This window comes from Condylura cristata, unplaced genomic scaffold (genome assembly GCF_000260355.1).
Source record: "Condylura cristata isolate star-nosed mole 26May11 unplaced genomic scaffold, ConCri1.0 scaffold00015, whole genome shotgun sequence".
Lineage (NCBI taxonomy): Eukaryota > Metazoa > Chordata > Mammalia > Eulipotyphla > Talpidae > Condylura > Condylura cristata.
In genome coordinates, this window is record NW_004567116.1 from 8,830,918 (window position 1) to 8,858,359 (window position 27,442).

The 27,442-nt window shown below is 40.6% G+C and overlaps 1 protein-coding gene across 8 annotated transcripts in view; it reads left to right on the forward strand.

The window, feature by feature from the left end:
* The window catches only part of AMBRA1 (autophagy/beclin-1 regulator 1), a 168,121-nt gene that overhangs the window by 77,520 nt on the left and 63,159 nt on the right, over positions 1-27,442 (forward strand). For all 8 annotated transcript variants that reach the window (XM_004682864.2, XM_012725502.1, XM_012725506.1 and 5 more), the window contains 2 exons: positions 3,281-3,361; positions 3,797-3,897. In XM_004682864.2, the coding sequence (XP_004682921.1) occupies positions 3,281-3,361; positions 3,797-3,897 (182 nt within the window). The remainder of the gene's footprint in view (positions 1-3,280; positions 3,362-3,796; positions 3,898-27,442) is intronic.

A 27,442-nucleotide genomic window follows, 5' to 3' on the forward strand; every position in this document is an offset into this window, starting at 1 on the left:
CCGCCTGCCCCGGAGGTGACCACATGGCGCGGCAGACCTCTCCTGACCCGCCCGCTGCTCCCCTCAGCAGTGTACTTCATCGATCTGCCTGTTCTACTCCCTACTCTGCCCCTGGTGAATTCTCTCACCCTCTGCATCTCTGGTCTGTACCCCAGTTCTGTATGAATAAATAAATAAATCTTTAAAAAGAAAAAAAATTCCTCTGCCCTTTTCTAACCACTCTGTTCTTGCTTCTACTTCCTCTGTCCAGTGGCTTTACACTGAAATTTGTTCCCTACCTCAGTTTCTTTCTTTGTAGACTATAGAATCTTGAGAGTCATCATTTTTTGTTCTTTCACCTTTAGCTTTCACAGATTTATGCCTTTGGTCTAGGGTTTTGGTATGTCACTCCTAAAATCCGGGCCCTTTCCCATTGTCTAAGTTACTCTGTGGTGGACATTCCAATTTGAGACACCATGCCTTTTCCTGTTTTCAGTTTTTTTCTCATCAGTAATGTTTAGATTTTTTTTGACAGGCTATTCCCCCCTACCCCCTTCTCCCCATAATCAGTATCTCATTTGTGTTTTTACCACCTTTCACATTTTTCTTATCATTCTGGGTTCCAGTCTGTCAGTTCTCCTTTGCTAGAGTTCTCAACCGCTTCAATTTGAAGTCTTCTCTGCATGCCTCCTATTTCCCCATCATTAGTCAAGATGTTATGGTGAGGACCAACAAATACATCTGCCTCACTTAATATATTGTCTTTATAATGGTACCTAATGTACCACCCAGTTGAGACTTTGCTTTGCATCTAAGACAACTGACGTCATTTTATTTTCTATAGGCTCCCTCCAGTAAGCTCTATGTAAAGACATTATCTCTGACCATGGTTCACCTCCTTATACTCCTCACCCCCTACCCCCTTTTTAACTGGAGGAAGTAACTGAATTAGAAAGTTGATTGGTTTTAAATTTTAATAACAACAAAAAGAGGTTTGTGAAACATGTCTTAGGAGCCCTAACATGCCCCAGTCCTGATGTTTGTTCATTGTTTAACCTGTCAGCTTGTGCCTTTTCACAGAATGCTGTTGTCTCGGGCACTGGCAACTGCTCATCAGTACTGCCTGGTGCATTGGCCTTCCCTTCTCTGCCTTTCAGCTTGGCTTACACCAGCTGCCTTACTGTTTGTTGTTCCTAGGGGCAAGGTTTTGGCACCTCGAAGACTTAATTGTCATTTCTATGGTGGGAATGAGCTGGGAGAGCCAGCTCATTCTCAGCTATCCAATAAGTAACTGAATTTATACTATTGTGTTTCTCTCCCTCTCGTTCTTAGTTTTAACTTTTTTGAGGTCTAGGACCTTTTTGTTTCTTTTTCCTTAGGATACTTTTTAACTTCAAAATATCTTCAACTCTCTTACCATAATTAATTGTATTTTCAGTCCTTGTTGATAAGTGAAATATGCTATTATGAAATGTTATCATTTTAAATAAATTGTTCTTTTCAATAAATTGTTCTTTTCAATAAGTTGGTACTTTAACTTCACAGTTTGATTCTACATATATTTGAAGAAAAATTATATGTTTTATTTGAGAGTTCTTACTTTTTTGATATTCAGATACTCAGGACTCTTTGTGTCCATGTGACCACTAAGATCTTATAATAATCTGTAGGCCTCCCAGGAACTGCAGTGTGGTCAGAAATACCTGGTCTTGTTCTTTTTTTTTTTTTTTTTTAAGATTTATTTTATTTATTCATACAGAACTGGGGTATAGGCCAGAGATGAGGAGGGTGAGAGGATTCACCAGAGACAGCGGGGAGCAGAACAGGCAGATTGACGAAGTACACTGCTGAGGGGAGCAGTGGGCGGGCCAGGAGAGGTCTGCCATGTGGATCTCCTCCGGGGCAGGCAGGATCGAACTCATGCAGAAGTGGCTTAAGCTTCTTAGTGCAGTGCTTTAACCCACTGCGCCACCAGGGAGGGCCCTTTGTTGTTCTTTTTATACTCCCCATATGGTCTTAATTATAAGAAAAGTTTCAGGTCAAAAGACTGATATATTAAAGAAGACATTTGAAATCTTTCTCTTGGGAAAATAAAAAGCAAGTCCTGACTTTTAATGGATTAGCTTCCAGTATCCCTGATTTGTCTCTTAATTCTCAGTATCCAATTTCACCAAGATATAAAAACTTGCATAGACGTTTATTCTGTCTTGAAAAGGTCCTTGTGGTTCACGTGAAAGTTGAAGTGTGGTACACCTTTGGTTCCAGGGACAGTTTGAAGATTATTACATTGACTTGAAGCTAATGCAAAGGGAGAATTTAGAAAAGACCCTAGATCAAGCTTTTACAGATTCATTTATTTTGTAGAGTTGGTTAAATGACTACTTAATTGCTCGGTCCAGCCAGTGCCCTTTGACATTTTGTTCCTTGCATGTACCCCAAACTAAGCCTGGCCAGAAACTGTGCTTTTTTTCAGGTAGGAAGCAGGGAAGTATAGTGGAAAGAGCAAGGACTTTGGCATCAGTTATTCTTCCTTGAATCCTGCTTTAACTACTTATTAGTTGTGTGACTTTAGGCATTTCCCTCTTTGGTCCTTAGTTCCTTATTTGTAAAATGTAGCTGTTAATACCTCATTAGGTAGTTAGCATGTTAGTATATCAGTAACTTTTGATTGGAATATACTAGATATTTAGTTAAATGGTGGTTACTGTTTAAACAATGCATAAAGAAGACACCTAGGCTTTTCTTTTTGCTCAAATGACCTAGTTAAGGGTTATATGTTCTATTGTTCTTCATGTTTGTCAGTTTTTCAGTCTCTAAAAAGGAAAAATTGCCTAGTGTTTTACTTGTGTTTTTTTTTTCATTAATCAATGATTTTTCTGTACTACAGACCTACTTATATTCATTTAAAGATGACCATTAGTGGAGGAATTCTTCTTCCTTTAAGGTCCTTTAATACCAAAGTTTCTCTGAACCTTTCAGTCTAGAAGAAATTATTTATATATATTTCCATTTCAGGTCCATTAAAAGATCTAAAGTTGGCTTCAATTTCAGATGCTATAGGGTTCCATGCTCACATTAATGCAACAAAAACCTTCCTCCTTATTGAACTGTTAATATGTGCTCATACATCTTTCAGTTGGGGTACTCCACTAATGCAGTACATTAATACTCTCAGATTGGCAAGCAACCTAATGACTAGTTTTTGCGGGGTCTTTTCCTAAGTGTAGGAAATTAGTTTGGGCTGCTGGCTGATTCTGCTTCAATCAATGACTCTTACATGTAGTCTTGTTGTTTTCTTTAGAGACAATGGTGACAGATCCAGGCACCGAGCTCCACGCAATGCCCGAATGTCTGCACCTTCACTCGGACGCTTTGTCCCAAGGTAAGAACTGGGTAGGCAGTGTTTATGAGACTTGTTTAAGAGGGCACCTTTATGGAGCCTAGGATTTTGTTTTTAATTCTACTTTCTGTTCTTTGGATCGTCCATATCTGGAATCACTTCCTAAGGAGCCTACAGTCCAGCCCTGCCATCTAAAGACTTGACAGGAAAAGATAGATCACAATAAAAAGAGATGCAGGAGTGGCATTGGATGTATTCCATTCAAAATTCAAGCTCTGGAAAACTTTAGAAGTAAAATCAGGAAGGAGGCACAAACCTGTGAAAGGACAATTCCTAGGAATACTCTTATTCTAGGCCTCGTAGATTGCTAGGCTTAGAATGTCCCGTAACCTTGATTGTTGTGGGAAGGCAGATAGTTTCTCTCCTTTGTTTCACAGTGGCCTGTAGTCACTTTTCACACATGATTCCTTCTTGCAGACGTTTCTTGCTGCCTGAGTACTTGCCTTATGCTGGGATTTTTCATGAACGTGGACAGCCTGGCTTGGCTACTCACTCTTCTGTTAACAGGGTCCTTGCAGGTAAGGAAATATTTTTTGGATTCTGATATTTTAAAAGGGCAAGGAACTTTTCTTTCCTTGGCCTGTGTTCATGGGATGGTATCTTGGCATCTGGCTGAAAACTCTGTTTTGAAACGGATTTCTTCCCCATTCCCACTTTATAAATACATCTTTAAAACTTTTTTATTATTATTTAAATCATTTGTTTCTTAATCCAGCAGTTAGAGTCCAGTTATTGTAATGTAATCATGAAGGAATCTTGCTCATATATTAGTTGGTGAGACACTCACGGACCAGCTCCTGTGATTTAATTAGATGCTTAATGCATACCTCACCAACCTCTGCTACTCTCAACACTTGGAGTTTCCAAGCACTGTAGAACCCTTGAGGAAGGAGCCAGGGACAAGAACCATGGAGCTGACTCATTTCCATGGAACAGAAATGGGCTTGGCAAGCCCAGCTGAAGCAGTTTTATAGTGGTCAGCTAGCTAGGCAACATCTATAAAAGGAGACAGAGCAGAATTTTTTTCTGACTCAGGTTGTTTCCCTGTCACACACTCTCTTCCCCCACTGCCCACACCCCACTTTCACTTGCAACTTGTCAATTTGCATATATGAAGGGATAAAAAGTATAAAAATCAAGCCATGTATGTATATCTTTAATGAGCATCTTTTATTAAAGTTTTTGAAAAACCTGGACCACGTGGTGATGAAAAGTAGGAAAGGATCTGTGTGAGGCAGTAACACTATCATGGTGGGAGAATGTGATTTCTAAGCCAACTGCTGTGACAGCTGGCAGGCCATGGAAACTGGCCTTCCCCAAGCAGCATTATCTCAAAGCAGCATCAAGACCACGAAATCCCAGAAGCCTCAGGAGTTTCTTTACTAGACACTGTAATTTTGTAGGCCTCGGCTTGACTGGGGAGCAGACCTACTTGGTTTTCTGATAACAGCCTTGGCCCCAGTTGGTAAACAGACCCATAGCTCTGTGCCTCTCTCCTTGTTTGGTGCTTCTGTGTGGCTTGGCTTGGCTGTTCCTTACTGGCAGATAATCACTTGCTGCCAGGCAGTATACAGAGCTCTTCTCCACCCTTCTTTGTTCCAGACATCTGCCTCTACCACCCCACACAGCACCTCCTGCTCCTCTGCTGCTGGGAAATGTTTCCTTGGTGTTCAAATTTTTGGAGCAGCTGTATGCTGTTTTTTCCTCTTTTGATCTAATAACTCTTATCTCCATTTCCTACTCTGTCCTTTATGCCCAGAGGTCTAATTCAGTCTGACTATACTTTGGGATACCTTTGAATGTAGGAGTTGTTTTCTAGCAGGCAGTTGTTTACAGATAGGCAGTCTGTGAGAAAGTTCTGCCAGTTTCCTCAAGATACAATTACAGAGTGCTTGTTGGCACTTTTCTTTAAAAAAAATCTCATTATTTGTAGATACTTGGATGTCCCTCCAAATGCCCTTGACACTTACATTTTTTTCTTTCTTGGGGAAATTTCAGTAATAACAGCTACTTCCCCAAAAGTTGAATGTTTATTGAGCACTTATATTTACTAGGGAGAGTTTCCAGTGCTTTTCCCAATCACATTTCATTTGTTTCTGACAGTAATCCTTTGAGATTGTTACTATTTAATTACCTGTGGTAGACACTGAAGCCTTAAAGATTAATTAGCCCAGAGTAATGGAGCTGGATGTAGAGGAGTCAGACTAATCAAGCAGTGAGACTCCAGAGTTACCTGGTCTGCCAAACACTCCTCCCCCTCATTATTTTAAAAGACAAAGTATCCAAATAATATTCTTCTACTAGGACCTTAGTCTAGGAGGAGAGAAGAATGCCCTGAGAACATGGTTGATCTTCATAGTTTTGCTTATTTGCTTTAGTTCCTCTATTTTAAATGGCTTCTAGATAGCTCTTTGGGACCCAGGGGTACTTACTGAAAAACAAACAAAAACAAAAAACTTAACCATAGAATAGCTCTTCCCCCAAACCTTCTGCCCTGTTGAACTTACTTGTGATCATGTATAGAGCTGCTGCAATAAGACAAATTGGTCTTTTAACAGTAAGTACTCCCAACTTCCTAGATGGGCACTTTCTCGGATATGATTGGAATGAGATTGTAATGGTCTCAGAACAATTACATTCAACAGATACTTGGTACAGAGCTATGGATGTGCCAGGCATGTTCTCGGCTACCAAAGTGAGTAAGATGGATGTGGTCCCTACCTTTCTGTAGCTCGGGGTCTGTATACTTGGCCATACCTTGATTTCACTGATTGATTCTAGCTCCAAACATAACGCAGGAGCCTTTGTATAGTAAATGGCTTTTGCTTGGAAACTTGGCAGTCCTGGAGGGACAAAGCATAGATACACCTGCAATAGTAGGAGGCATCACTAGCACTATGGTGACATAAGTCTCCAGTGGATCCTAGCCAGAGTCCTTCAGAATCATCAACAAAAATGGATTTGTAGAAAATTGAGCTCCAGCCTGCCTACTTCCTCCCATAAGAGCCTGAGAGGGATAATAGGAAACAGAAGCTACTACAGAGAAGTGTTTTGATAGTCTGTTAATCTTCATCTCTTCCTCATTATCTTGGTGCCTTGCCCACAAGTCTGAAGTTTCCTGGTGGCCTCCATTTACCCATGCTGTGGCCTCTTCAGTAACACAAATTCTGAACCTATACTTACAGGAGTATAAATAACATTTAAAGCTGCAGCTCTATCAGGTATATTTTGGGGGAAACACAAAAGTCTGGGGAGCTCCCCCTGCCGATTCTCTAGCAGACAGCTGTGCAGTAACAGCACTGATGATTAAAAAAAAAGGAAATAAAGTTTATGACAGCCCACTATGAGCCAGCCACTGCTTCATTGCTTTCCCATACATTCTCTCCTTTAATCATGTGGCATCCCTTTAAAGGTAGTTGGTATATTTCCATTCAGCAGAGAAGAAAGTTGAGGTTCGAGAAGTTAACAGTTGCCCAGTGTTAACTTTAAACAGGTTTGTCTCCTTGACTCACAATAGCTATTCTGCTGTCTGTGTCATGTTTTGCTTAAGTTCAAGTAGGGAGTATCTGCCAAAAGATTCTTAAGCTTATTATATTTATTGGCATGTTTGAGATCTCATAAAAGTGAAATGAGAAGCCCTTTGCATGGCATTTGATATCCTCCTGGTAATTATTGGAAGAACAAGAAAACTTGTGAGGGATAGGACCTGGGTAATGTAGGATATTAGTTATCTGTCCTGCCTAATCTTTTTGACTTTCGTCCTAATGAGCATCTGTTCCCAGCAGATGTAGGCCTGATATACTTAATTTACTATTTTGATTAAAATCTATGGGAAGTGTCATGATTTTCTTGCTCCTAGCCACAGGTCATGGGGTCTGGTTGAGTATCCTGGGGTAGTGATGGCTGTGTGCCCAATTATCTAAATTTGTGTTAAGATTTTTTTCTTTGACTCATTGGTTGTTTTTAAAGGGTGTTCTTCAATTTTCACATATTTGTGAATTTCCTAGATTTCTTTCTGTTGTTGTGGTCTAAGAATATAGTTTGTATGATTTCAGTGATTTTAAATGTATTGAAATTTGTTTTATGCTTTAGCATATCATCTGTCCTGGAGAACAGCAAGTACTGCGCTTGAGAAGAATGTGCATTCTTTATTGTTGCATGGAGTGTGCTGTAGATGCCAGGGATATCTACTTGTTTGTTAGTGTTCTACACATTTTATATATTACTGCAGATTTTCTTTCTAGTTCTACCTATTATTAAAAGTGAGTATTGAGGGCCCTCCCTGGTGGCGCAGCAGGTTAAAGCACAGCACTGAGAATCTAAAGCCACATGAGTTCGATTCCCGCCTGCCCCGGGGGTGACCACATGGTGTGGCAGACCTCTCCTGACCCGCCCGCTGCTCCCCTCAGCAGTGCACTTCGTAGATCTGCCTGTTCTTCTCCCCACTCTGTCTCTGGTGAAGCCTCTCACCACCCCTGAGCCTCTGGCCTGTAGCCCAGTTCTGTATGCACAAATAAATAAATCTTTAAAAAAAAAAAAGTGAGTATTGAAATTTCTAACTATTATTGCTTAGTTCTGAGTTGTGTATTTCTCCCTTAGTTTTGTCAACTTTTTTGCTCCATATTTTTTGGAAACATGTTGCTAGATACATGTATTTTTTATAATTGATACAACTCCCTGATGTATTAATTCTATGTCATTATGCAACATCCCTTTGTCTCTAGTAATACTGTCCTTTAATTAGTTTTTTAAATGTTAGTATAGTCACTCCAGCTCTTTTATTGTTGGTTATATGCTATGTCTTTTCCATCTACATTCAACCTATTTATATCTTTGAATCTGAATTTTATCTTTTATAGACAACAGACAGTTGGATCTAGGTTCTTACTCCAGCCTGACAATCTCTTGTCTTCTGATTGTATTACTAAGTTCATTCACATTTAATGTTGTTGATATAGTTGGATTTTTGTCTGCCATTTTGCTGTTTATTTTCTGTTTCTGATGTCTGTTTTGTTCTCTTTTCTCCTTAGTTCAGTTTTTGTTTTAAGTGGATATCTTCTAATGTCTCAGTTTAATTCCTTTTTTGATTTTTAAACTGTATTTTAGTAGCATCTACTTCCTACTTATACAGACTTAATTCAGCTATAGTAATACACCCAAGAACTTTGTCCCACTATAGCTCTACTCCCTTCCCCATCCCTGTACTATTATTGTCATATATATTATAAACCCAACAACAAAGTGTTGTAACTATTGCTTTTTATTATATCATGTCCTAGCCACTCTTCTGTTTGTTACCTTTTGTTGGTAATATAGAACTACCCCTTTTGCAAGAATTTACTTTTCTTCTTGCTAATTTTATTTTGGGTGGTTTTTGCTACTCCCCCAACTCTTTTTTATTGTCATGTGTCTATTTGATTTCAACCTCATGACCCAGCCTTTCCTACTTCTTTTTTAAGATGGCTAATTACTGATTGATTTTAAAATAACAATAGAATTAGATCCCTAACCCCCTTGCCTCTACCCTCTACCTTCTTCCTCTCTAGTAACCTTAGTTCTGTGATCAAAATCCGCAGATATATTTCTATTGTGTTTTTGTTTGTTCTTCGGGTTTGTTTCCTTAAATTGCTCATATTGTAAAATCATCCAGCATTTGTCTTTAGGAACTACTTCATTTTGCATGATCTCCTTAGGTTCCTTCAATTTTTCTATAATTGGCAAACTTCATCTTTTTAAATAACTGAATAGTATTCCAACCATTTGTCAGTGAACACTTAGGTTATTTCCCTATGTAAATATTGTAAATAATGTTGCAGTAAACATTGTTGTGCATATAACTCTTTGAGTTAATGATTTCCTATTCTTAAGATAGATACCCAGAAGTGGGATTGCTAGATCATTTAGTAGACCTATTTTTCATTTTTTTGAGATAGCGCCATATGTTTTCCAAAATGGAGTATACAACAGTTCCTTCCCAGCACTCCCCAATACTTGCTGTTACTAGTCTGTTTGCTGTGAGTCATTCTCGCAGATATGAGATGATATCTCATTGTGGTTTTGATTTGCACTTCCCTAATAATGAGTGATGAGGACCCTTTTTTTATGTGCCTCTGGCTGTGTGTATGCCATCTTTGGACAAGTGTCTACTGAGATCTTCTGACCATTTTTTTATTTGGTTTTGTTACTGAGTTGCATGAGCTTTTTTTTTGTTTAAGATTTACTTATGCATATAAGAACTGGGGTACAGCCCACAGTGTGGGGCTTGAGTACATTCACCAGAAACAGAGTGGGGAGCAGAACAGGCAGATTGGCTGAAATACACTGCTGCTGAGGGGAGAACAGGGGAGATGAGAGGTCCTCCTCGCCATGTGGGTCAGCTCCCAGGAGGGGGATTGAATTTGTGCTGCAGTAGTTATCCCTAGCTTCAGCAGTGTTAAGACTTAATTTGACCCCTTGTACCACCAGGGAGGGCCCTGCATGAGTTCTTTATATACCTTGGACATTAACCCCTTACTGGATGTGTGAAGTACAGGTACCTTCTTCCATTTAAATAGGCTGTCTTTCCTTTCTGCTAATGTTTTCTTTCACTTTGTTTGCACAAGTTTTTTAATTTGATGTAGCCCCATTTATTTTTGAGTTTATCTCCCTTGCTCCTGGGGTTAAGTCCCCAGAGTCATCTCTAATGTTACTATCCTGGATATATTACCTATGTTTTCTTCTACCCACTTTATGATTGTGGATCTTACATCTAAGTTTTTAATCCATTTTGAATTTATTTTTCTGCAGAAAGTTAAAAAGTGATCCTGGTTTCATTCTTTTGCATGCAATATGGGCATCCAGTTTCCCCAACACCTTTTGTTGAAGAGAATTCCCTTTCTCAGTTGTGTGGTTGTGACTCCTTTGTCATAGTTTGTATCAGTAAATGTGTTTACTTCTGGCTTCTGGATCCTATTCCATTGATCTGTTATGTCTATTTTTATTCCATTACCATACTATTTAGTTTGCATTCAGATAACATGATACCTCAGTTTTTCTTTTATCTCAAGATGGCTTTAACTGATTCCATATGAATTTCAGTCTTTTTAAACAAACTCAACAAATCTTATTTCAGCTCACAAGGAAATGGAGAAAATGATAATAAATAGAATCCAAAATGAAAGAGGAAAAGTTACAGCAGAATCACAACAAATATAAAAAGCCATAAAACTAATATGACCATAAATTATAGTTGCCAGTAAATTGCCAATAAATTGATAATCTAGAAGAAATAGATAAAATTTTAGGACAATACAGTCTACCAAAATGGAACAGGAAGAAACTAAAAGCTTAAATAGAATGAACACAAACATAGAAATTGAAACAGGGTCTCCCTGGTGACGAAAGGGTTAAATCTCAGCACTATGGGCTGCTACTGCAGTGTGAGTTCAATATCCAGCCAGGGAGCTAATCCACACAGTGCCACAGACCTCTCCTGTCTCTCCTGCCGCTTCCCTCAGCAGTATATTTCAGTCAGTCAGGTTGTTTTGCTTCTTATTCTCTCTCTAAAGAATCTTCTCAAACAGCCCCCCCGCCACACACACACATCTCTGACCTACACCCCAGCTTGTATGCATAAAAAAATAAATAAATAAAAAATTGAGGCCCTCCCTGGTGGCATAGCGGGTTAAAGCACAGCACTAAGAAGCTAAAGCCACTTCCGCATGAGTTCAATACCCGCCTGCCCGGGAGGTGACCACATGGTGTGGCAGACCTCTCTTGACCCTCCCACTGCTCCCCTCAGCAGTGTACTTCGTCAATCTGCCTGTTCTGCTCTGTCTCTGGTGAAGCCTCTCACCGCCCCTGAGCCTCTGGCCTGTACCCCAGTTCTGTATGCAGAAATAAATAAATCTTTAAAAAAAAAATTGAAACAGTAGTCAGAAATCTTCCTCAAAAAGCAAAAGTCCAGCACTGGATGATCTTATTAAATTCTACTAAGCCTTTTTCTTTTTCTTTTTTATTTATTTTACTCTTTTTTTTTATTACAAAGTTTATTTTTACATCATTTTGCACATTTTTTTTTCCATCTCGATTGTAATCCCCGCGGGTTTCCCATCACCAAATCACCCCTGTGCCACCACCATAGTCCCGTGCATTTCCCTCCCTCCCCTCCCCCCCCCTTTTTTGATCCATTCCCCACTCCGCCCCCACAGAATGTCTCTGGTATATGGTTGTTCATTATTTTTGTTATTTTCTCGCCTAGTCCATTATGCCTTTTTCTTTTTTTAAGATTTATTTATTTATACATACAGAACAGGCCAGAGGTACAGGGATAGTGAGAGGATTCACCAGAGACAGATTGGGGGACAGAACAGGCAGATCAACGAAGTACGCTGTAGCTTGCAGGTCAGCAGAGGTCTGCTGCGCCATGAAGGAACACCGCCCTGGCTGGGGCTCAAACTTGTGAGGTGGCTGTGTCTAGTGTCATAGTGCTGTGCTTTAACCCGTTGCACCACCAGGGAGGGCCCAAATTCTACTAAGCCTTTAAAGATGAACTTACACCTATTTTTTCCTCAAACTTTTAAATAACCTGAATAAAGGAGAATATATTTTATCAAGCCAACATAACCATGATACCAAAGCTGGAAAAAGACACCACAAAAAAAGTAAAGTATAGACCAGTATCGCTGATGAAAATTGATTTAAAAATTCTCATCAAAATACTAGCAAACCAAATTCAACAGTACAGGGGGAAAAGCATATACCATGACCAAGTAGAATTTATTTTAGGAATGTGAGAATGGCTTAATATGCACTAATCAATTAAAGTAATATGCCACATCAACAAAGGAAGGACAAAAAATTATATGATCAAATTAATAGATGTAGAGAAAACATTAGACAAAACTCAGTACCCACTTATGATGAAAGTGAATAAAATGAGCATAGAAGGGACACACCTCAACACAATGAGGCCATTACTAATAATATCACAGCTAATAATATACTTAATGGTGAAAAACAGAAGGCTGTTTCTTTAAGATCAGGAATAAGATGTTTCATGCTCTTACCCCTTTGATTTAATTTAGTATTCAAGGTCTTAGCAGAGCAATTAGCCAGCAAGAAGTAAAAGGAATCCAGATTAGGAAAGAAGTAAAACTAACACTCTTTGTAAATGAAAAAATATATTTAAAAGCCCTAAAAAAATAACATACATAGGAGAGCCCTAAAGATGATAACATATGTAGAAAAACTTTAAAAACTATTATACACAATAAACGTGAGTACAGTAAAGTGAGTATATTACCCATAAATATGTGCACAATCAGTGAGCAAAAAGAAATAGAAAGTCTCATCTCTTGTAAAAACACTAGTCCTCTGTCTTAGCTGGTCCCCTCTTGTTTGGTACCTTAGGGAATTACTTGCATAGGCTTCTCTAGGGCAGTTTAGCAAACTAGAGTGGGCAGTAGGGGACTTGGGCTTGCTGGCTTTCAGAAATTGGTGTGATTTCTCAACCTGCTATCATAGCTCTCTAATATAACAAATTGCTTGGCAGAGCTTCACTTGCATTAGCAAATCTGGAAAAGATGAACAATAGGGAATACAGTTGAGAACCGACATGGCATACTTAAGTATGTATGAACAGAAACAAATAATAATTCAGTGTTGAACTCTTTATCTCCTTGGCTCGACACTTTATCTCCATGTTCTATACCTCTCTGGTACCAGTAGCCAGGCAAACAGGATGAGTGGCACATTCCAACCCAACACCAATTAAGATGGCTGTTTATAAACCTCAGATAAATGGACAATTAGTGGTGGTGGTACTAGCTAGTGCTGCTTTAATAATTAACCCAATTACCTTTCATTCTGCTCCAGTGATAAAAGCGAAGGCGATAAGGAACTGGCTTGGTTGCCTGGGAAACAGAGACGTAAATGTAGCCAGAAAACCCTTCCCTCCCAGAGAACCCAGCCTCCCCAAAGGCCTCACACTCCCAGGACTTTTACTCATTCAGTGCCCTTCCTATCCCAGTCCGCTTCATGCCATTAGTGAGACAGATACGTGCTTACTGAGAACGCAGGTCCCAGTTTCTAAGCTCAGTTGCCTGTGCTTCTTCAGCTTCTTTGGAGGAGAACATTGGGCCTTTTGTACATGAACTGTTCGGTTCTTTTTTATTCTATGTCTCTGAATTTTTGTGTTCCCTGTCTCTATCTCTTCCCCCAGGGAAATTTCCCCTTGATCTTTCCCCTCAGACAGTTTACCCCAATGCCCTTTCTATACTGTCACTTGGAAATGTGTGTCGTACATTCTAAATGCTTAGCATTTTCCAGGGCACTTGGGTTTTATAAAATAATTATGGTTCTGCCCTTAGGGAATATTCAGTCTAGCCAGGGAGTGGGCCTGATTTTCTATGTTTTGTTTTGAACCTGCAACTAAAAATGTAATGACTCTCCTGGCACTTTAACTGCCAATCCTAATAGATTAGCTAAGTAGAGTGCAGCTCAGACCAGGGCTTTTTGGACCAACGATTTGTGGCTTCTGGGACAGCCTGAAGAAATTCTGAATGTGTCCTCATTAATCTTTTGAGTCTGTGAGCATGAGTGACTGGAACTTGGGAAGACAACTAGTTGAGAGGCAGTATTGCAGAATGTCTGGGATTGGGATGCTGGAGTCAGACTGTTTAGGTTCAAATATTTACTCTGCTATTTCCTAGGAGTGTAATCCTGGATAATTTATTTTCCCTTCTGGGAAGCCTCAGTTTCCTCATCTGTAAAACAAACATAATAATTAGCACCTAGCTCAGAGGATTATTTTGAGAATTAAATGAGTTTAACATATGTGACATACTCAGAATAGTAATTTGGGGTGGGGGGAGTAAGTGATAGATTTTTAACTATTATCATTATTTTGATTTATGAATTTAAGGGCTATGCTGTATCTATGCTTTGCTAGTCTCGTTGTTTGTAACCTTGTTGTTCTTTCACTGTTCTTTTGCCTGCTTTTCCAAAGGTGCTCTTCTTGGATCCCAAGAATGACTTTCTCCCCTTTGCTATAGTCAGTGCGTTAAAGAATGGGAGCTTGTCCTGAGGGTTCTTGTGTTGATGATTGGACATTCTAGTGTGTCCACCATTGTAGGCCTGTCACCCAAGCCAGTAGACCACATAGCTTACCTACGAAAACCCCATTCTGTCCTCCATCAGGACCTGTGGTGATGAAATAAGCATCTACTCAGCAGACCACGTGATTGCTCCTATGTAACCATGGCAACATGTGATCCTCAAAGTGTAGTTCCTGAAACACTAGCAATAACATCACTTGGGAGCTTGTTATAAATGCAAATTCTTGGCCCATACCCCACACCCACTGAATTAGAAAAACTAGTTGTGGGACCAAGGAATCTGTATTGTAAAGAGTCTCCTAGTTGATCCTGGTATACTTTTAAAATTCTAGATTAATTCATTTATCTAGGAACAGAAGCAGAGGCATGGAATGAGATGACTTGGTGATATATTAAAGGGTATACACACCTAGAACCCAAGATGTACTGGTACTGGTAAAGCCCATGCTGTGTAATGCTTTTGACCTGAAGCTGTTAGTAATGGGGACAAATAGATGAATTTGTAATTACCTACAGAGTGCTTAGCTGGTATAAACATTTATTGAGCTCCTATTGTTTGCATGGTGCAATATTAGGTCTAGGACAGTATCCAGATGAAACATGACATGATCTCTGCTTCTATAAGTTTACCATCTTCTGAGTAAACCTGGCATGTTTAAAAGCAGCTGTAGGACCAGGTATTGTGCTGAAGGAGAAATATAAACAGAAAGCTGACTGTGAACACTCAGAACTAAGTGGCATTTTAAAAAAAGATTTATTTATGCATATAGGAGCCAGAGGTGCATGGGGTATAGGCCAGAGGTGCATGGGAAAGGGGACATGAAAGGATTCACCAGAGGCAGATTGACTAAAATATTTGCTGAGGGGAGCAGTGGGCAAGCTAGGAGAGATCTGCTGTGCCATGTGGGTCAGCTCCATGGCTGGGGATTGAACTCATGCTGCATTGGCTGCTGACAGCTTCATAGTGCTAATAACACTTTGTGCCAACAGAGAGGCTCCCTACGTGGCATTTTTTTTATAGCAGAGAATAAGGTCTACTAAGTTTTTGTGCCCAGATAAGCTGGTCCTTTTCAGCTCTGTTGTGAGGTTCAGTTCCAGGGGAAATTAACCTATACTTTCTCTTCCAACTTCTTGCCCAATATGTTTCCTCTTCCTGAAACAGAAATGTCAGCATCAACATCTCTGGATTGAGATGTCACTATTTAACTTCTCTGTACACTGGACTATTTCAGACTTGGAGTGATCTCAAAGTTTAAGTCCTGTGGTATGCATGACTTAGAAATACCACTCATGGCCCTCCCTAGTGGTGCAGTGGGTTAAAGCACAGCACTATGAAGCTACAGCAGCCACTGCAGCAGGAGTTGGATCCCCAGCCAGGGAAGTGATCACATGGTGCGGCAGACCTCTCCTGACCTGTCCGCTGCTCCCCTCAGCAGTGTACTTCATCGATCTGCCTGTTCTGTTCCCCATTCTGTCTCTGATGAATTATCTCTCACCACCACCACCCCTGCATCTCTGACCTGTACCCCAATTCTGTATGCATAAATAAATAAATCTTAAAAAGAAATACCACTCATTTTATAGACACCAGCTAAAGATGCCTTCTGATCTTTAATGATCCACGCTAATGCCAGAACTCCTGTAATTCCCTCTTCTAAAGTTAGAATTGATGTGTGCTTTGTAAGGTATTTTGCAACCCCTTGTATAAGGAGATAAAGATAAAGAAATCTGCAGAAGAGATATAAGGAAAGAAGATGTTAAATCTGAGGTCAAAACCTGTATTTTCCAGTGGAGGCAAGAGCCATATAGTCTCTAACATTAGTGATCTCCTACAACTCCTAGAAAGATGTGGAATCACATCTTTTTATTGTCCTACCTATTGCATCTACCGAAATCATCAACATAAATGCTGAAAGCTAATAATACAAGCTAGCTTTCTTCCTCTTCAAAACTCTGAACTTACTTAGCTTTTCTTTCTCTTTCCCTTTTCATGCCCTCAAACCTCATTTATTGCAAATTGGCTGGAAATGCCATAGGAACTGGCAGGCAGCACCTCTCTCTTTCAAAGTAGAATCAAAGTGTGGGTGTTAACTTCATTTCTTTAATACCTGCTGATCTGTGAGGCCAGCTCTTCCAGGTCCTGCCACCTATTTGGAAGCCAGGAGTAAGCATGGATATCTTGGTATAAACCATGATGTGGAAAGAGCACCTGAAGTATGTTACCAGGGATTTTTTGGAATGTTGAGACTCCCTGGTGGTGGTTCTTTTGGCCAAGTTTTGAGTGTCACCCTAGAATCAGATAAACTTTCTGCCCAGTTTCTCACATTAAAGGCCTGCGAAGATGAGTCCTAAGCCCAGCTCAGTGCTGTAGGGGCCCATCTTCCCTCCTGCTGTCTTGAGCTTTGGGATTGTATATTTAGGGACTGTCTGGCAAACAGACACATGATTTTTATTCTTGTGACTCATGATGGGCAAAGCACAAGCCAAAAACATTCCTCCCTAAGCAAAGTGTTTAACTGTTTGAGCTACAAAGTAACAGAGGGAAAGCTGGACCCCTGGGTGAGGTCAGAGTTACCATGTGCACAGGATCCTTACTCAGGGAGGTGGGTGTACTATAGACTGTGGAGAAAATGTTTATTTTCATAAATAAATCTGGTGATTTTTCTCTAGAATCTGCCATATTGCCAATGGCTGCATGTTGTAATACTGGTTTTCACAGCAGCAAGATTTCACAATTCTCTTTATTGTAGTTTTCCTTGAACTGGTTACATAAATGAAAGGAATGGCCTGGAAATACAGAGTCACTCCTGCCTGTTAGAATGGACTTTCACCCAGGCAAATAGCTCTGGGACTGATAGTTCTTTAAAAGCATTAAAAATGATCCAATACATTGCCCCTCACTGGCAAAAGAGGCTGTGGAGGGCGTGGAGAGCATAGTCATTCAAGCTTAGACTTGGCTATGAGCTCATGTTAGATCACATTTGAATAATGTAGTGGCTATAGATGGTGTTTCAAATGTGCTAAAAACCCTGAGAATACTTCCTATATGCCCAGTACTGATTTAAACACTTCTCATATATTAATTCACTTTACCTTCACAATATTCCAGTGATGTCCTGTTATTACTCATTTTTACAGATAAGGAAACTATAAAGAGATGAAATAATTTACCCAAGACTGCTGCTAGTACTTGAATGAATTAAGGGCCCTCCCTGATGGTGCAGCTGGTTAAATTGCAGCACTATAAAGCTAGCTGCAGCCACTTCAGCACAAGTTCAGTTCCCTGACAGGGAGGTGACCCTCATGGTGTGGCAGACCTATCCTGTCTCATCCACTACTCCCCTCAGCAGTGTACTTCAGTCTGTCTGCCTGTTCTGCTCCCCACTCTGTCTCTGATGAATCCTGTGGCCTCTGTACCTCTGGCCTGTGCTCTAGTTCTGTATGCATAAATAAATAAATATTTAAATGAATTAAATACTAGCTGGGAATTAAACTCAAGTAGTCTAGCTTTAAATTGGGGCTTTTAGCAGAATCATCATGGTTATTGGTGAGTCCTTGGTGGAAAAACCAGCTGAAATGTAAACTCTGGCTTTACTTTAAGAGAACAAAAATAATTCAGCTCACAAGATCCGCTGCTGGGGAGGGGGCTATGAATTGTTATATTCTTGTTGCAGCTTCTTTCCCCTGGAAAGAGGGCCCTGTAGAAGAATTACATTCCCAAACAATGAATCCTGAAGAGGTAATTACACTGTTGCCATCCCATTGGGAAGAAGGCTGGGGCGGTGATTACATTCCAAAACAAAGCTGTTTGGGTATAATTGCACTGTGCTGCTCTTATCAGTCTGGGGAAGGCAGGCCTCTGGTCTCCATCCTCATTTGTTTTTGAGATGGAATCCGAATAGCATTCAATTAATAGGTAAGACCCAGGCACAGGGAAGTCAGCCAAAAGAGCCAAGAGGACATTAACTTGTTATTGGCATTTTCCTTCTGCTGAAGTTTTCCAGGCTTTTAAGTATCAGCATATTTGAAGGAGAACCCATTTGAGAAAATGTTTCTGGCTAATGAAGGTTTAGAGACCCCTGCTTAGAGTCTGGCCCCAAAATTGCCAGATGGCTGGAGGCAGTGAAATTTCCTTCTTCCATCAACAGCTTTTGCATTATCAAAAGGTGGCTCTTCTTTCAAATCTTTACCTTTGATTTCTAGCATTTCTTTTCTTTTTTCTTTAAGATTTACTTATTCATGCATACAGAACTGGGGTACAACCCAGAGGTGCAGGGGCAGTGAGAGGATTCACCAGAGACAGAGGATTCACCAGAGCAGAACAGGCAGATCAACGAAGTACACTACTGAGGGCAGCAGCGGGTAAAGCAGGAGAGGTCTGCTACACCATGTGGGGCACCTCCCTGGCCAGGGATCAAACTCGTGCTAAAGCAGCTGCAGCCAGCTTCTAAGTGCTATGCTTTAATCTGTTAACACCACTAGGGAGGGCCCCAAACCCTAGCATTTCTGTATAACTTAGTGGTGGCTCAAAAAGCCCCGTTGTGGTTCTGTTACTGGGAAAGGATGTCCTAAAGGAACTCTGCAGAGTCTTATGGACTCCACCCCCTACTCCAGCTTTCTGGAACCTACCCCCTACCCCAGTGATTGGAAACTACAACTCCCAGCAGTACCGGGAGAGAACTGCAAGGACCCAAGGGTGGAGCTAGCAGGAATTCTGGGACATTGGGGGGTAAACAGGGAATGATTGCAGATTGCATCTCCCTCTCTCTTGCTGGGGAAGCGGCTCTCCTGACCTGTGTGACTCTGGTGTATTCAGTCAGCCTAGCTGTAAGGTATTCCAGTTACTTTGTATCCCGCTTTCTTTTCCTGGGTTGTTTCCAGTTCCTTTCCCTTTTTGTAAATAAACCTGTTATTTACCCTTTTGTGTGTACCTGCAGTATAACTGAATTGTGAGCTCGTGGGGTGAGGCTCCACAGACAGGCAGCCCATTCCACTCTGGGCTACCATTGTAACAGTTTTACTAAGATAAATGAGGCTGGCTTTGGTTAAATTTCAATAGTAATATTTAGATATGAACTGGAATAAGAAATAAATTTTGTTATTTTGTTTTATGATTTATTTATTCTTAATGATTTATTTATACATACAAGATTTGGGGTGTCAGCCAGAGGTATCTGTTGGGGATGGTGAGAGGATTCACCAAAGACGGAGAGCAGAACAGGCAGATCTACTGAAATATACTGCTGAGGGGAGCAGCAGGCAAGACAGGAGAGGTTTGCTGCTCCATGTGGGTCAGCTCCCTGGCTGGGGATAGAACTCCTGCTGCAATGATTGTCAATAACTTCATAGTGCTGAGACTTAACCCCTGAGCTACCAGGGAAGCCCTTATTTTATGATTGAGAGATAAGAAAACTCAGTGATTTCTTAATCTTGCCCATTGTACTAGGGCAGCGAGAGGAAAAGATCCATGTCATTAGGCTGAGTGTTGCATAGATCCCTTGGGAGTATTAGTATTAGAGTCAGTGTATTACGTAGCTTTTTCTGCCTCATAAACCATCCCCAAATTTATTAACATATAGCAGTATTTACTGTTTTTCACAAATCTGCAGGTTAGTTTGCCTATTCTGGGCCAGTTTTGCTGCTCTCTGTAGTTAGCTGGGGCTTTGGCTGGTTTGGATGGTCTTGGTTGGTATGGTAGTCAAAATACTGGCTTGCAGACATCTCCATACCCAAATCTCTGGAGCCTCTAAACATGTAACTTTATGTGGCAGAAGGAACTTTGCAGGTATGATTAAGGTTATACAGATTTTGAGATGTGAAGATTATCCTGAATTATCTGGGTGGATTCTGTACAATAATACAAGCCCTTAAAAGTGGAAGAGAGGGCCCTCCCTGGTGGCGCAGCGGGTTAAAGCACAGCACTGAGAGGCTAAAGCCACTTCCGCATGAGTTCGATTCCCACCTGCCCCAGAGGTGATCACATGGCTTGGTGGACCTCTCCTGGCCCGCCCGCTGCTCCCCTCAGCAGTGTACTTCGTCGGTCTGCCTGTTCTGCTCCCCACTCTGTCTCTGGTGAAGCCTCTCACCACCCCTGAGCCTCTGGCCTGTACCCCAGTTCTGTATGTACAAATAGATAAATCTTTAAAAAAAAAAAAAAAAAGAAAGAAAAAGTGATGGGAATGGCCTTAGACAGGAAACAAAGATCTCAGTCCTACATTAGAAATGGAATTCTGTCAGCAGCTCAAATGAGCAAGGAAACAGACTCTAGGAAAGAACACAATCCTAACAGCACCTTGAATTCTAGCCCCATGAGACCTGTAGTGTTCTTCCTATCACAGAACTAGAAGATAGTGTATCTATATGTTAAGCTACTAAGTTTGTGGTCATTTATTGTAGTCATAGAAAATGAATACAGGTGACTTGACACACATCCCTGGTGTTGGCAAGCTGGTTGGCCTTAGTTGGGATGATTTGTCCTCTTTTCTGTTCACAGTAAGCTAATTGTGCTTCACATAGAGGGGAGTCCATGAGGGCAAAGACTCAGGGAGGGTGAATCATTAGGGGCCATTACCATAACATTCTGTCACACTAAGTAGGTTTTTGAGATCTAAAGTAGTCTAGTAGCTTACTCTAAATAAATTGCTTTGTTATGCATATCAAAGTTTTTAGCATCCCAAGGAATATGGATGTATAGATTTGGGACTTCCAGGAACCATCTTGTCTTAGACCCATTAAATGGTTATTTAGACACAAGTGAATTTAGAAATTATATCTAAATAGAAAGCTAGATCCTGGTATTCTAGACATAATGTTCAAAGAAACTACCTTTCTTTTTCTTGGGTGTTTTCTGGGATATAGACCTCTATTTCTGTGTGCTTGCTGGAGGGTAAAAAGATGTGCAAAAGAGCTCTGTGGGTGGTTGGGCCCCTCGGGGCCACGTGTGTTTCTGTGTAGGAGTAAAACTGACAGAATTAACTGTGCGAGCACTTACTAAATTGGCTGTAAGTGAACCTGTACCCATGGCATCATTATAATCTGCAGCTCCTTTAACAGAAGCAGCTTGTAAGGAGAGTTCCTTACTGCTAAGGCAGGAGAGCTGTGTGTACCCAGTCACTGTGGCACTCAGTTTTTCTTACACAGTGGCTGGGAGAAGCTCTTCAATAGAATTAAGTTCTTCTTAAGCACAGTACTTAGCTGCTTCTTGGCCTATTGTTTATGAGAATGGTCAAAAATTATTTTATAGCATATACAAGCCAATGCATGGATTTGACTTTAGGGCAGTTGAGGCAAGTTCAACATTATTAATAGCCATTCATTTAAGACTCTGATATTTTGTGAGTCACCTCAATGACTGGTGGGATGTTCATCGGGACACCCCAGAGAGTTAGTGTGCAGCTAACCTCCTCTTTGCCCTAGCCTTGTGAAATGACCCAGAGGCAGAAAGGAAACTGTTGCCACAGCTTGAAATGTGCGGGTGTGGCCATGTTTACTACTGGACAGTGAAGAGAAGTAACATAGCTCAGATGGACGGGGCTGGGGGAAATGAGGATTACACTTCTAAGAGGAGGTGGAGCTGGGATGTGCTTTAGGAAGAAAGGAGGGTCCTGAGAATGGAAATGAAGTAGACCTTTTAATCTAAAAGGCAGGGAATCTCCCCAAAGGAATGTGAGCTTATCTCTTACTGCCTTAAAGGTTAGAGTTTTTGGTGATGAGATTTAACTCCCTCCCTCTTCTGCCTTAGCTCCTTGAGGCCCAATCCCCTCTACCTTTCTTTCCCCTTGTTATAGGTCTCAGAAGTGGAGCTTGATTTTCTTTAAGGCAAGACAACATAACCCAACTGAGAACCTAAAGAAGCCACAAATTGTTTTCTTGGTCTGTGTTCTTTGTATGTTTTCATTGACTCTGCTGACATGAGTTGACTGGGGGAAAGTGGTATCATGTTGTTGCTTATTAGGAAAGTTAGCTAGAATAGAAAAGAGTGGTGCAAAGCTGAAATAACTTGTTTCACATGACTGGTTTCTCCACTCCCATGTTCTAGATGTAGAGACTACATGGGTAGCTTAGAAACCCTGGCTCCGAAGGCATTTTCAGCTATTCTAATCTTTGTTTTCCTAGGAAGAATTTAAGGTACTATAGAAGTGTTACAGGGCAACCCAATTCATGTTGGGTTGCATAACTGGGTCCTCACCCGTGCACTTAAGATTCAGCTGCAGGCACACACAAAAAATCAAATAATGGGTTTATTTCCAAGAGAAAAGGGAAATGAATAGCTCAGGGAAAGAGAGTGAGAAAAGTTGGTTAATGCATCCTACCAGTTCCACTCACCTGGAACCCCAATGGCATGCTGAAAGCAGCAAGAGCTAAGAGATAAGCCACGAGTTGTGGCTCCAAGAGACCCCCAAAGCCCATGTATCCAGTTTTATATCCAAACCTGGCTGCTTAACTCCAATCTTAGGTCCAAGCATGCTTCTCTTTGGTGATGCTGGGATTCATAGTTACTGCATCTGGGAGGGGGGTGGAGTCCACAAAACCTGTGTCTGTAGAGTTCACTCAGGGCTTCCTTTCCCTCTTACAGAAGCACCCCCAATACCAAAGGTTAGTTTGGGGACCTTTCACTATCTCTCTGTTGCTTATTATCAAACTCTAAGCCTTCTCTAAAAATAATACCATCGAAGTCAAAACAGTCAGCATGTTGGCAGCTTCAAGACCTCCTGACTTGCCCCACCCACCCATTAAACTGCCAACCCTAAGACTTTTATAGAAGACCCATGCTGCCACTAGATAGAAATAACAAAGGAACTGGCCACAGAATTGGGGGGTTATAGTGCTACAGGAGAGATTGATAGACAACTTCGTATGTACTTTTTGTTCCTTTTACCATTATTACCAGGTAGTCTGTTTTGGATTTGATTAGCATGGACTTGGACTTACTAGTCTTTGTTTTTAAGCACCAAGTTGAGCTCCTCTCCTTTTCCTTTGTGATATTAGTATGTCTACTACCTGAAAGAGGGACTTTATTCCTGAAGGCTAATGCAAACATCTTTAGATAGTGCTCTTTTCTGATACTTGAAGAAAAAAAATTAGTTTAGAAATCATGAAAAAAGTCCTCTTAGTCTTGCTATTTTGAAATATCTTTTATTAAAAGCTGCCCTTCTTATTTTGAATGTTCTTCTATCTCTCTCCATTCACCTTAAAGTACAAATAAAAAGTGTATGCTGGTAAAAAGTTATGGAATTCTTACAGAAAGAAGTAATATTGGTCTTCCCTGGTGGCATAGTGGTTAAGGTCTCAGCATGAGACAGCTATTGCCAGCCACTGCAACATGAGCTTGATTTACAGCCTGAGTTTGATCTCCAGCCAGGGAGCTGACTGTTGCACATGGGCCAGCAACCCTCTCCTGTCTCCCTGCTGCTCCCCTCAGCAGTGTATTTCAGTACATCCACCTGTTCAGCTCTTCACCCTGTCTCTGGTAAATCCTCTCAACCCCTGTACCTTGGCCTATGTTTTAGCTCTTGATTATGTAAATAAAGTAAATCTTTAAAAAGAAAAAATAGAAGTAACATTGATTATGATTAAGCTACTTTTCAGTTTTACATGATGCCTAACTTTTGTGTGAGGAGTATAACTAAAACAAACGATCAAACTGAAAATGAAGATGTTGGATTTTTTAGTCTCTGGGCCTTCCAATTTTTGACTGAGTTATTCTCCTAGCTCCTCTTTTATCTTCCTTTCTTCATTGGGCAGTTTGTGATGGGAGAAATTTTTATATCCATAAAGAGAGTCAAAGAATACTGCAAACTAGTACCGGTGAGATTAGGATCCCATCTACCTCCCCAAAAAATTCATTCTTCCCTGTTCCTTTTTCTGCCTCAGACCTAGCCAATAAGATGTTGAATATTTCTCTTACATTCTCCTTTGGCTTTGATGTTCTTAAATGTTGGACATTAGGAAATATCAAGGAGGCAAGACAGAGCTGCCTTGTGAGAAACCAAAGATTTGTGAATTCTTTTAATCATGGCTAATCCTTTGTGTTGCAAATCCTACCTGGCATTGGGCCCTGGGAGCTGCCTGGCAACTAGTTAACCAAAGTTTAAAGTTAGCTGAGTTACTATTCCACGTTGCAGAAGGACCTAAAATACTTTATTTTTTATTTACTTTTTAAAATTGTATGCTATTAATAACCTTCTTCCATTTTCAAATGCATTCAGTCTACTCCACTTGTTATCCTCTCCTCCAGGTGCTCAGGTTGATCCTATGGGGCCTTAGAATATTATTCTATAAAGGACAAATTGTAAAAATGCAAGTTTTTGCTGCCTCTACTTTTCCTGTGTATCTTAACCACAGCCGAAGTTCCTACTACTGAAGACAAATTCACACAACCTTCTTTTCCTTCAACAAGCTTTCGTGGAAAGGTCCAGTGTCTTTCCAGTTTTGACATCCTTAGAGAGCAGTTGTCTCTTGACTGTCGTAGAGGCTACCATCTGTTATGGTAAAGAAAGGTGCCGTCCTTAGTAAGAACCTTGGCACTGCGTGTCAATTGCTGAATTCCCATATGTTACATTAAAGTATTTATTAACCATTAAATAAGAGTTGACCTCTTATTTGAGGAGGTAGTTTTGCCTTCCTGAAGGCAAACTGACTTTTCTTACACTACCTAGCACACTAGTTTTGATCTGTACATAAAATGAACCTTTGCCAAAACTTTTTCTGTGATATCAGGTTGACTTTGGGACTAAGGAAATCACACACTATATTCTACAACAGGATACAATTGGTAGGAGTAAGAGGTAAGACCCAAAGAGTGAGCTTGTGTTCTTAGAGCATGTGAGAAATTTACCTGGTGAAGAGATGAGCATATAGTCAGGGCAGGAGAACAGTCCTGCTCATTGATCTAGTACCATAGACTGCCAGATGGAGACTGTGGGACATTGTCTTATTGGAATAGTGGCTGAGTTTTTATTTTTGCTGACTTTATTTTTTGTTTTGACTCTTTGAATCTCTTCAAAGTCTTACCCAATAAGCTAGTGTCCACAAAGTTTAAGAGCTATTGCTCATGTATATTAGAAACTGACAGCCAGATTGGCATCATTTTAGCACCTTCAATGACATATAGTTTGATCAGCCATTAATCTCTGTCCACTTGACAAGGAAAGGATGTGGTACTTACCTCTGTGTTCCTTCAAGGAATAGGTAGGAAAAAATAGTTAAAGTACTCCAACTCCCTTTGAAAAAGGTGGTCTCTATGCTCTAAAGAAATAAAAGTAGGTATATGTCTTAGCACCCAGATTAATTGCAGTACCTGGACTACTGAGACAAGCTGGGATTGCCAACTTTAGATGTGCCAGTGACAGGAACACCTCAATGCTAACAGACAGGCTCAGGTGGCTGAAAAGAATCCATCTCAGTTTAATAAAAGGAGTCGCTAAAAACAGCTAAGTCATGCTAGGCATCCTTGGGACATAAAATAAATAATTCTTGATGAACTAAATAAGCCCATAGCAGCAGTACAGAAGAGATAGGACTTGTCCAGGGATTGTGCACAAGGTTCTCACAGGCTGAATATATAGTTCATGAAGTGTCCCTTGGATGGTTTTTGGCTAATTATTTTGAGCTCTTATCAACTTTTTTTTTTTTTAAAGATTTATTTATTTGTACATACAGAACTGGGGTACAGGCCAGAAGCTCAGGGGCGGCAAGAGGCTTCACCAGAGACAGAGTGGGGAGCAGAACAGGCAGATCGACGAAGTACACTGCTGAGGGGAGCAGCGGGCGGGTCAGGAGAGGTCTGCCACGCCATGTGGTCACCTCCGGGGCAGGCGGGAATTGAACTCATGCGGAAGCGGCTTTAGATTCTCAGTGCTGTACTTTAACCCGCTGCGCCACCAGGGAGGGCCCTCAACTTTTTTATTTTTAAATAAAGATTTTTTTATTTATGCATACAAGAACTGGGGTATAGACCACAGGATAGGGGAGGGGTGGTGGTGGTGAGAGAATTCACTAGAGATAGAATGGGGAGCAGAACAGGTCGATTGACTGAAATACACTGCTGAGGGGAGCACTGCTGAGGTCTGCTGCGCCATGTGAGCCACTTCCCTGGCCAGGGATCAAACTTCTGCTGCAGTGGCTACAGATAGCTTCAGAATGCTGTGCTTTAACCTCTTGGGTCACAAGAAAGTCCCCTTTTGTCAGCTTCTTAAAGAATATAACGTTACCCAAATTCATTGGTCATTTGCTACTCCTAATGTTAACATGATATGTGAAGTGAGATGACAAATACTGAAATAGAAAGTTATTTCTTAACCCCTTTAGGAGGTTAAAAATGCCAACATAATGTTGAAGAAATATCTGCTAAAGCAAAATTTTGTAACAAAATTTTGTACTGACTTGGGGAAAGGCTTTCCAGCTTAATTGTCCATTTGAATTCAAATTTCATCTCACCTCTTACTAACTAGGTACAAGGTGACCATGGGACTTTGTTGAACATATCTGAACCTCAGTTTTCTCATCTATAAAATGGGGATACAACAAACTCTCAGTGTCTTCCCTAGTTAACATTGCCATCCCTTCACCTCTTGCACTTTCTATTCCTCTTCTATATTTTCTGTTTCTCTGTAATACTTAATCTGGTTTAACATACTATCTGGTGAACTCATTTCTTGGTTATCTTTGTCCTCCTTGCCCCTGGATATTATTTCCATGATGGCAGCAGTTTTTGTCCTTATTGTTCATTGTCTAGCACAAAGTAATATTAGGATAGTTACTGACACTCAGTAATATTAGGATAGTTGAGAAGACTGTGAGAAGATTTTATTGAAGGAAAAAAATTTTTTTTTAAGATTTATTTATTTGTGCATACAGAACTGAACTGGGGTACAGTCCAGAGGCTCAGGGCGTCAAGAGGTTTCACCATAGACAGAGTGGGGAGCAGAACAGGCACATTGACGAAGTACATTGCTGAGGGGAGCAG